Source organism: Typopeltis vanoorti, chromosome 22 (genome assembly GCF_054136105.1).
Source record: "Typopeltis vanoorti isolate ZY-2024b chromosome 22, IOZ_Tvanoo_1.0, whole genome shotgun sequence".
NCBI lineage: Eukaryota > Metazoa > Arthropoda > Arachnida > Uropygi > Thelyphonidae > Typopeltis > Typopeltis vanoorti.
In genome coordinates, this window is record NC_143570.1 from 22001517 (window position 1) to 22013679 (window position 12163).

The 12163-nt window shown below is 35.5% G+C and overlaps 1 protein-coding gene across 1 annotated transcript in view; it reads left to right on the forward strand.

Moving 5' to 3' along the window:
- The window catches only part of Pdxk (pyridoxal kinase), a 185010-nt gene that overhangs the window by 26581 nt on the left and 146266 nt on the right, over window positions 1-12163 (forward strand). Inside the window, exon 3 of the mRNA XM_090411801.1 lies at window positions 10432-10536. Within this exon, the coding sequence (XP_090267927.1) occupies window positions 10432-10536 (105 nt within the window). The remainder of the gene's footprint in view (window positions 1-10431; window positions 10537-12163) is intronic.

Sequence of the window (12163 nt, forward strand, 5' to 3'; positions counted from 1 at the left end):
ATTCGGATGATGAATCAGCACCTCACAAGCTTCCTTGAATTTTCTTTAAAACCAGGTTTTGGTTCAGTGTAGGGACTTGAGGTATCTTTCCAGTTAATTCTGTGATAGACTTAGAGTGCATGGTCTGACAGTCATGTTTTACCATAGCAAAGGAATTTAATGTGAGTTTGTGTTAGTCTTTTCTTATTGGAATTGTGTGCCCTGTTTCCCCTTACGTAGGGTAAGTTGCAGGTGCACATGATTTTGTAAACCCCAGAGCAGCCAAGATAAGGAACTGGATCTTTTGATGAGCTAAGTGAACTTTTTAATTTTGTAGGGGTTTGAAAGTTGTCTTAATATTATATTTATGTAGTGTGCTTTCTATTTTTTTTTTTGATATTCTCTAATGTGTGGACTAGCTATGGCATTTTTGTGATCTTTTTTACCTTTCATGGCATTATTGTGGAGGATCTTGTTCTAGTTTTTGTGTTGGTTGGTGGTATGAATCTTTGTGTATGCATTGACCTCTGTGTGTGTAGGTTTACGGTAGACTGTGAAGGAAAGACAGTTTGAGTAAGGGGAGATGTGACAAGTATGTCTAGAAAATGAATGGTTAATATTTTCAGTATTGATGATAAATTGGATATGTTTGTATTTGTTCAAGTGGCTCTTAGTGTTTGGTGACTGTGGAGTCAAATGGCAAATATTTTATTTTATTTTTAAAATCTTCACACTGAAATGCAGCTAAGATTTTATGTCTTTGCCCCAACAGGCCAGAAAGGCTGAAGCTAAAATACATTAAGATCTATCCCATGCCAGTACAAGGTATTCTAGAAGTCATTTGTTGGTGACAATGCGAAGCCACCAGTGTGCTCTGCAGAGCTCTAAACGACAAGATATTAATGTCTGCGAAAGTAATGCCTATAGAATTCAAGTCTTTGTAACTCTCATTGCACCATACACCACAAATGGAGGTGGTACCAATAGTGAAATGAGGAGCTGCCCCAAACTCCTCTTCAATCTATCGAGCAAGATCTATATGATACCAATAATATGAGACCTTGTTCCTATGATTAACAACAAGTGGTGCCAAATACCCACTATCTGTGCATCAATTACCCAAACTCTTTCACCCTTCTTTGCAATTAAATCGGGCTTTCTAATACCAGCTGTAATCCTATAGTGCTGTTCAACCCTAGTCTCCCAACCTTTGTTTTTCAACCGGTTATTTAATATGGAGACAACAGCATATGGTGCTTCAACCAAATACCATGAGTTCGAAAACAACACTAGGCAATACAAGAAAGGGTTTCACTGTAGCGGCAACCTGCCCCACAACTTATGTCATCTCTACAGCTGCGGTTTGTGCTGGCCCTCGTGGGCAGGGCATTGATCCTAGCCCTGATTAAGTCATCATCATCAAATTCCTGCCATGTATACTCAAGGGGTGTACAGGATATGATTGTACTACATGAAAAATTTACATCATTAACTTCCTATCTGCAATTTTCCTCCAAATCAATCTGTTACTTGTCAAGACTTCAACATTACCAGATCTTATATTTCTATCGTCTAAGGTACTTTGTACCCTAGCAATCCACCTATATCTTGGTCTTCCTCTGGGTCGTTTTCCTGCCAACTTGGCAGAGAACACTTGTTTTGCTAATCTTTCCTCGCCCATTCTGTTTAAGTGACCATACCACCTGAGATTAGCTCTGCTAACGAATTCCTGGATGCTGAAAATATCAAGTTCTTTCCTAATATTCTCGTTTTTAATATGATATTGCCATTGATGCCATCTGTTCACGCCTCTAATCTTTCTCAGGACTCATATCTGCGGTCTCTAGTCTTTGGTCAAGTGTTTTGCTTCTGACCCAGCTCTCAGATCCATAAGTTAAAACTGGTTTGAACACTGTTTTGTATACAGCTAATTTAGTGTTCCGACTAATTTCTCTCTTATTCCATATGAATTTATTCAATTGACTTCCTACCATACCAGCTTTGTTGATTCTGTTGTCTATTTCCATATTTAATTTACCATCTTCACTAAAGATTGTACCTAAGTATGTACCTAAGTAACTGAAATGTTTTACTTGTTCCACAGGTTCTCTGTTCACAACGCAGTTGATATTTTCAATGATTCTGCCTATTTTCATTGTCTTTGTCTTTTTATTGCTGACCTTCATACCATATCTATTACAACAGTTATTCAATTTAGTCAGAGAATCTTGTAGCGGATTTATTTAGAAGTATAACATCGTCTGCATAAAGCGAAGAGCTGACATTAACATCTCCAATTTTGATATCATGTTTAATACCACTTTCCTTCATAATGTGATCCATATAGATAATGAATAACAGAGGGGATAATGTACATCCTTGTCTCACACCAGATTTAACATTAAACCATCTTCCTGTACTTCCTTCAATTCTAACTGCTGACTTACAACTCAAATAAAGACTAAGTATTGCTTGATATAATGCCCCATTGACACCATATAACTGCAGCGTATTGAATAGCTTCTCTCTTGGCACCTTGTCATATGCCTTTTCCAGATCGACAAAACTTAAATACAGATCTTTGTTATATTCCCATGCTTTCTCGACTATTTGTCGTAAAGTGAAGATCTGATCCTGACAGCCTCTATTTGGCCTGAATCCAGCTTGTTCTTCACCAAGCTTTTCTTCCACAATTCTTCTCAATCGTTTCTCAAGTATACTTGCATAGATCTTGCCAGGAACACTCAGTAGGGAAATACCTCTGTAATTCTCACATTCAGTTTTATTTCCCTTTTTATATATGGGTACTATGAGAGCTCTACTCTAATCATCGGGAATTCGTCCCTCTGTCCAGGCTTTCTGAACTATGCAGTGCAGCCACTGTAGGACTCTTATACCACCATACTTCAGCATTTCTGGTCGAATATCATCTACTCCTGCTGCCTTTCCACATTTCAAGCCTTTGATGGCTTTTTCAACTTCAAGTATGGATATGTATTCCTGACTGCATGCCTGGTCAGTGTTTTTTATCACTGTGCTCTCATCACTGCTTGTTTCATTTAGCAGTTTTTCAAAGTAATTACTCCATACTTCAAGGATATCTTTTTCTCATGTTTTCATTTCACCTTTATCATCTCTAATTCCTTTTACAGCACTCTTTCCTCCATTCCTAAGCTTCTTCAACAACCTCCAGAATATTTTGCCACCTTCTTGATATTTATTTTCTATATTCTTGCCAAAGTCCTCCCATGACTTTTGTTTAGCTAGTTTTACACAGTGTTTAGCTTTCTTACATTTGTCTCTGTATTCTCTAAGAGCACAAATTGACTTATTTGCCAGAAACTTTTGATATGCTTTCTTCTTTTCCTTCACGCCCTGATTAAGTCAGTAAGTCAAATGTATCGTACACATATCCTGGTTATGTGGTTAACTAGCCTGGTTGGCCAAGTAGTTAGCGTATCCACTCTCCAACCAAAAGGCTGCGGGTTTAAATCCTGCCGTGGGAATGGATGTTTGTGATTGTCTGTGAAAATACTAGTGGTGGACAGTAGATGGCATTGGTGTAGTTGCGGTTCATTGTAGTTGGTGGAGACAGAGTTGTAGAGTTGGTTCCTGCCTTTGATGAGTCCTTGGACTCCCTGGAGGTATCATCTAATAATAAAAATACCTGACCAAAACTTTGGACTTTAGGCTTACTGAATCTAGAGCTCATTGCTCAAGTTTTCCATTTAAAAGTTAGCTATGGGGGATTGAGCCTGTGGCCATGCCTTCTTTTTGCAGGTAAAACTTATTTTTCCACACAAAATACCTGGAGTGAATGGGCAAAGAGAGCCATGATATCAGACGGAAATGGGACATATGCGAAAAGGGTAGTTATGTCTGAGCTGACTAATAAAATCTTTGTTGTTGAGTATGATAAAAAAAAATATCATACTCAACAACAAAGAAAGAAATTAGCAACTACTCCCTGCGTAGTTGCTAATTTCTTGGCTAAGTGATAAATTTAGGCTGTTGATCCCTTCAACTATTGGTCATAGTGGTGCATTTGTTTTGTGCATTTTTGGCAGACCATACATCCTGGGAGTGCAGGCATAATGCACTAAACAACTTGGCCATGTAATCACTGACTTAAGTCTTGTTTTTTTCTTGATGCAATTTGTGGGATTGTAGTTAATTAATTTGTATGTGTTGTGGTTGGATACTTAGGTTTATTTTTTCCAGGTAAGCTCTCCAATCAAGACATTAGAACTAATGTCATTATGTCTCCAATCAAGACATAATGATATTAGCATTGCCTTAGTAATAACAATGTCTTTATAATTTCTTAAGAGATTTAAGGGCTAGTTTTTCTGTTTTGGTTAAATTGCACCAAGTTGTTTATCATAATTTAATATATCAGATGTTTCAGTCCATATTTTATTGGCTATATTGGGAGAAGAATATTAGACCTCTTTCAATGTGGTAGATGAAGTCTTAATTTGTGGACTGAACTTTATAGCTTAGTTTAAGCCTTTTTGGAGAAGTGAGAATTCTCTCATTAACGTTGTGGCTGGATATATTGATAACTTGGTTGTGGTCCATTGGTGGTTGGTTGCTCCTTAATTTGCTTGTTTGTGATTTTCTGCTCCTTTGGGCATGGCATCTGAATTGTCTGTTGCTTTCTTGTCATTATTTCAGTCTTTGCAGCTTCGCTCCGAAGTCAGTATTCTTTTGCAAATTAGTTTTTTTATATAAAACATGCTTTGCAGAGTAGTCATCTGTAATCCTCTAGAACAGTGATTTTCAACCCTTTTTCATAATATTGCACACCTAGACTAATTATTAAAATTCTGCGGCACACTAAAAATATATTCTTTTAATTTTTTTGATGATCTGGCAAAAAATAGGCATAATTTTGATTAATTTATACACACAAGATATTAATAATAGTAATTACTTATCATTTTTGCTCCAAAAAAAATTTAAACTATTTTTGACATTTTGAGTAAGAAAAACAATACTCAAAATTATTTTTAAAAAATTTTATTGATTTTTTCCGAATGAATATTAAATGTATTAAATAATACATTTCATACTTCCAGTTAATTTTAATGAGATATCTGAGCTTGATGTTGTTTCAGAATGTCTTTTGTGTGAGGTCGAATTTTAGATAGGCATACTCTTAAATCATCTTACAAGGCTTCCAGCCGCGATCTATTTTTGTTCTTAATAATATGCATTGTGGAAAAGCTTGATTCACACAAATATGACATGGAGAATGGAAGAAGTACTTCTATTGCTTTCTTGGTAATATTGGGAAATTCACTTCTTAGGATAACCAAAATGAAGTAGTATCTATTGTTGAATGTTTTAGTTTTAAATCTCTGTCATTTCTTATATTTGTTAATTCTATAATCCTCTTCTGTAATCTTTAAATTTCCCAATTTACACATGCTTAAGATAAACAGATCTCTTATCCACTCAAAGGATGATATGTCAAGTGAGTGAAAATATTTTTCAATATTTGTATTTAGTGATCTTAATGTTTGTAAAATTAGATCTATTAGATTTTCATTCACTTTGTAATTTTTCATTAGTTCAAACATATTTACTGCATTTTCTTTTCTGATTCTTTCTTCCCAAAGCATTAGTTTTTCCTTGAATGCATTAATTTTGTCAGTGTAAGTAAGAGTGTTTTCACAATCTCCCTGCATACTTTTTTTAAGTGTATTTGAAGATTGAAATAAATCAGCAAGAAATGCAACCCTACTGCACCAAAGCTTGTTGCTAAGAAAATCTGATAACTCAGATTGTTGAGTTGTCAAAAAAATTTGAATTTCCTCTTTTAGTTCATAAAATCTTGATAAAACTCATCCACGAGATAACAATCTCACTTTTGTATGTATTAACAACTGCATGTAAGAAGCTTTCATTGAGGAGCATAGTGCTGCAAACAATCTCAATTGTAACGGCTTGGCTTTTATATAATTGATAATTTTGATAGTCTCATCTAGTACTTTTTTAAGCTCAGGTACTGATGATTTTGATGCTAGTACTTCTCTGTGGAGAAAACAATGTGTAAAAATAATTCTAGGATTCTTATTTTAACAAATCCTTTTACATTTCCTGACATCGAGTGGGCACCATCTGTGCAAATACTGATGCAAGAATCCCAAGACAAGTTATGGCAATTAAAGTAATTATCAACAACATCAAAAATATCTTGGTCTTTTGTTGTTTCCGGGAGTGGTCGACAAAATAAAAACTGTTCTATAATATCTTCCTTATAAATAAATCTACCGAAGGCTAGAAGTTGAGCTTTACTAGTTACATCAGTTGATTCGTCCAACTGAATAGCGAACATATCTGCTTCTTTAATGTGAGATACCACTTGCAACTCAACATCTTTGGCCAAATCCTGAATACATCAATAAATGGTGTTATCTGACATAGGAAGTTTTAAAATCCCCTTTTCATATTCCTCGCCAAACATGATATTAACAATTTTACATGATGCTGGCAGAATTACAGATTCTGCAATTGTGTGAGATTTCATTTTTTTAGCAACAATTTCTGTGATTGCGTAACTGGCTTCTTGGGCTTTTTTGGACACAGTTACAAATTTAGTCTATCTTTTTGCTTGAATAGTTTTATTCGGTACAAGTCTTTTAAAATATTCAGCCAGTTTTTCGCTCAAGTGAGAATGTTTAGATTGTAAATGTCTTTTTAATTTACTTGGAACCATAGCGTTGTTTGCTAATTTTTCACCACAAACTATGCATGTAGGACATGGCTGATCTTGACTGGAAATAAAGCCGAATGGCATAATCTTCGTCGTAATGGCAAATGTTAGTTTTTAATTTAGTTTTAGAACCGGTACTAGATATAGTATCAGCTGCTGATGTGCTGGGCACAATACGTTTTTTTCTTACAAATTTATCCATGTTAAAGGAATACTATTGAATAAAATTAACTGAATGAAAAAAAAAAATAAATAAAAGAACTCTCTTTCCAGTTACCTTAAAAATAAGAGAATTAAATGAAGTTATTTGCAAACACACTTATCAAAAGATTAAAGCTAATTAACACACAATTTTAAACCGATTCACCAACCATAAGTTTCGTAAAATATAAATAAGGGAGCTTCAGGTGTGGATGGAAAACCAGACATTATTTCGACATTAATTTGTTTTCACAAATCTTGCGCACACCTGAAGACCTCTCGCCACACACCAATGTTCCGCAGCACACTGGTTGAAAATCGCTGCTCTAGAATATTCCAAATATATACTTACCTGTAGAGGGATACAGTAGAGGTATGGTAGGCCAGTTGCATTAAATTGCCTAAAGCCTCTGGGGGCTCAACCCATCTTGGACAGATGAAGAATGGATGATGGATGGTTTTTAAGAACATTTACAGATTCCAAAAATAGCCTCTCTCATTTGAACTTACTATGATGAAGCATTGTGGATTTTTTCACATTTGAGTCTGTGTCCTGACTGACTGTAGTCATGATTACAGATGTATTTATAATCTTCCAAACAGATGTTGCTGATCATTCTGCCTGTAGGTAGGGCAGCTTATAGGAACAAAGAAACTGTATGGAAACCGAGAGAGGAAGAAATTGGTCCTCGGAGTAAGGTAGCCAGTTTGAAGTGGGGTTTGAACAAAGCTGCAACTCCTGTAGATAGAGGTTTTTAATGACATTTGTTTTTAAACTTAATGCAAGTCATTAATACTTCCTGGATCACTACCATATTTTAAGGAAAGCTAGCCAATTTAATTGCATAAGATAGTTTTCCTTTAGTTTCCATTCCTTTCCAGTATACAGGTTACCTGAAATCTTCTCAGACCCATAGTAGATGCAAATGATACAGATACAGGTGTGTGGGGGCAATGCCATCTCCCCACACACCTACCCACTTTATACCACACACACTTAGAGAAAAAATTAATAGTTTCATTAATTTTATATAATTTTTATATTTATTTTTTTTACAGAATCTAGAGAACAAACATAGAACATATTCAAGCCACTTCACACAATTCACAACCTCGCTTACTAGTGAGGTAGTGAATTGTATTTCTCATCAGGTGATGAAATTCATCTCTCACTTTGAGACAATTGCAAACATTTCTGGCCATGGTGGGATTCAAACTAGCAACTTGTTGATTGGAGAGTGGATTCCTAGCCAACAGACCACCATTAGTTAGGACTAAAGCAGCTCTGCAAAATGAAAACCATAAGAGGATTTTTTTTTCTTTTAAACAGAAGTAAAATGGAATTAAAATTTATTTTCTTTAGTTCTAATTATTTTTTTGGTATTTAGGTAAATAAAATGGAAGGGGATGATTTGACCTAAATGATGATCAGTTAGGTCAAATGAAAGAAATTCCAAGTTTGCTCTGCTCCAAACCTGCAGTTAGTAAAAAAAATGTGGTGGTTCCTTGTAGCAACTGTAATGACTTGATTGAAATTTTATTGGAAACTTATGTGAACACATCTTGAAAAGTGCATTGTATTTCTTTGCTTCTCAGAGGACTTTACTGATTTGTAAAATGAATGCATCTCTTGTCAATTTTCAAACCTAGCTGCAGTACTCAACTATAATAGTTCTTTGTGAAAAACTGAATCTTGAAAAACCCATACCAGAATTGTAGTAATCAGAAGAATTGCTCAAAAAGCTTATAAGTTATTTTTGACCTTTTACTTAATAACTTCATAATTATTGAGAAATGTTGACTGAAGAAATTAGCTCCTCAAGGTAAGTAATAAAGATGGATGGAGAAATTTGTTGTTTGACATTTGGATTTAGGAGAATTGTGGAATTATAGATGCTGGCTCAGGTGAACATTGCCCATGGAGATATGAATATAGCAGAAACCATACATTCATGATGTGTGGTGAAAGAATGAAATAAAAAAAGAAGGTTGTTAATCAAACTACCTAAGTGTTGAACAAACATTTTTTTTTAAGTAGGTATAAGGGTGTCACTCTAAAATGTGAGAATGTTACTTTATAGTAGGGCAAATTTTCAGTTTATAGAAGGTAACAAATTGTGTGTAAAGTGATTCCTGTCAAGTGTTGAGACAGCTTTTGATGTGACCCCCTCAACACATAAAGAAACAGATTTCTTATGTCTAGTAAGAGAAATGTATTATCTTCCAGACATTCTGAGTATTATAAAGTGTGAGATAACAATGAAGCGCATTCTTTTAGAGTGAGATAGGATTGACTTTAAGAGAAAGGTGAAAAACAACTTATAAGATTTTTGAGTACTTCTGAATACTACAATTCTGGTATGAATTTTTCAAGATTTTCAGTTTTTCACAAAGAACTATACAAACTTCCATGCTGTGGCGGGATTCAAACCTGCAGCCTTTTGGCTGAAGAGCAGATAGGCTAACCAGGCTGGCAAAAAAAAAAAAAGTAAATCATTATTATATAATATGATATACTATATATATTATAATATTATTATTATGTGACACCTCCAGGGAGTCCAAAGACTCATTGAGGGAGAGTGTGGCAACAGCATCGAACGATTGAACTCCTTCCAACTACTAACTGCGCTCAAACTTGCTTAACTGTTTTCATGAGCCATTAGTAGCAGAGGCGCTACCAAAGTTCAGTGGAGACTTGGAAGAGCAATAATAAATATGGAGATATTGGGAATAATTACAAATGTATTTTGAGATTTTGTCATTGGTATCCAAGGTTTAGTATTTGTTTTCAAACTACTTACTTTCTCTCCATTATTTTTTTGGTTGGGTCTTGTATTCATCTGTTTGTTGATTCTTTTGAAATCTTTATTACACATTTTTAGTATTTTTCCCTTCTCCACAAAAAAAAAAAAAAAAAAGCGATCACTTCCCATTTCAAATCCCCTCTATTCAAAGGAAACTTTGAATAAGTATATAGAATAAGTATCCAGCAGATACTTATTGTTCTTATTAGTCTTATTCTTTTCTCCAAATTTCCCTAAACTATTTTTTTTTATGCCTCAGATTCATGCTGGTTTTTTCTTCTGTGGAACCATATGCAAAAATAAATTGTTAAATTTTTAAATGTTTGTCTCCATAATTAGATGTTGAATACTGAGTTATGTACTGTATATAGTTCTATCTTTCCATGATCACAGATATAATACCGTATAATTTAGATGTGTCTGACTCGTTTTTCTTTTCAACATCTCAGTAACACCAATTATGCTGGCATGTATATTGTAATTTCTATTCTAGTTTCACCTCTCTTCCTTTGATGTTTATGTTGATGCTAACTGCTCTTAATTTATTCCATTAAGTTTGAAGTTGTCATCTGTCATAATCAGATTGGCTTTATTTACAGAAATATGGCTTATTTAATGGTGCCTCATGCTTAATGAAAAAGAGTAACATCTGAGGATCATTTCAATTTTTTTTCTTGCATTTCAATTTTTTTTAAAATCAAATTAATATATGTCCTTATTTAGGTTATGAACATTGGAAGGGACAAGTACTGAATTCTGAAGAGTTGGGAGATCTGTTTGAAGGCCTCAGACTTAATAATCTTCATCATTATACACATCTTTTAACAGGTGAGCATTTAAATTTTTTGTTACAAATAATAACTGAGCTTGTTGAAAGTTTTTCACTTGGTGAAAAATATATAATTATATATTTTATATAATTATATATTTTTTATTAATATATATATATATTTATATACTTGATTTACTTGGTAAACCAAGTATATAATTCCTTGGTTTACCAAGAAATTATATACTTGGTTTAATCCATTATCCAAGTGTACACAAACAAAGTTTGCACCTGAAGTATCTTTCAGGACTGGGGCAACGTGTGGTAAAGGTGGTATAAGTTCACCCACAGGATTAAAATTCAGCATTGCTCTCCTCGGTAATAGGCTCATCCCGTCACTGAAAAGAACTCTCAGCATTGGCTCTACTCGTCACTGAGAACTCTCAGCGTTGGCTCTACTTGTCACTGAGAACTCTTAGTGTTGGAAGGCTCACCCCACCACCGAGCAGAACTGCTCATATTTCATCTGAGGGGTAACAGCAACAGCTGTGCCTCAGTTAGCTTCATGGGCTACAGCCTGCCAACAGTAAGAGTTCTCTTCATCATGGTAAAGGCAGTATAGGTACCTATACCACCATTCATGGTATAGGTACCTATACCACCTTTACTGTGAGTTTCCCCAGTCCTGAAAGATACTTCAGGCGTAAACTTTGTTTGCTTACATTTGGATAATGAATTAAACCAAGTATGTAATTTCTTGGTTTCTTTAATTTATACTATAACCAAGCGAAAAACTTTCAACAACTATCCATCTCTAATCCAGAGTATTTTTAATAATAAGGTGTGACACCCTTTGACAACTGGTATATGGAAATATGACTTTTCCATTACTTCCACCTCACTATCACCACTTCAGGGTCTGGCTTCCACTTGATGAGACCCCTAAGGGTCAAAACTGGTTGGAAGCTTGGGTGTTGGATAGCAATGCTGTAGCCAATGAAGTTCTAACTGAGGCTCGACTGTTGCTGTTACCCAGGTATTAATGGATGGCAATGCTGTAGCCCATGAAGTTAACTGAGGCACGGCTTACTCCTCAGATGAAATATGAGTGGTTCTGCTCGGTGGTGGGGTGAGCCACTGGGTAGAGCCAAATGCTGAGAGTTATTCTCAGTGACGGGGTGAGCCTGTTATTGAGAGGAACAACATTGGGTGATCTAGGATCTCACGAGTTTTTGGAGAGGTAACCCTGCACTTAATACAGGGAAACCGGTTGGAAGCTTGGGTGATGGATGGCCTGTAGCCAATGAAGTTCTAACTGAGGCTCAGCTGTTGCTGTTATCCCTCAGATGAAATATGAGCTGTTCTGCTTGGTGGTGGGGTGAGCCTGCCACTGGGTAGAGTCAAACGCTGAGAGTTCTTCTCAATGTCAGGGTGAGCCTGTTACTGAGGGGAACAACGCTGTGTTTTGATCCTTTGGGTCGCTCATTGTTAGGTGATCTGGGGATCTCACAAGATTTTGGAGAGGTAACCCCACACTTAATGCAGGGAAACCGGTCTGGGTAGTGACCCTTTCCTTAATGCATAGCATTATACATATCTGCAAAAAGATGTGCTTTACATTATGGGAGATACTGAGGCAAGTGATGAGAACTTATACCACCTTTACCACGAGTTTCCCCAGTCCTG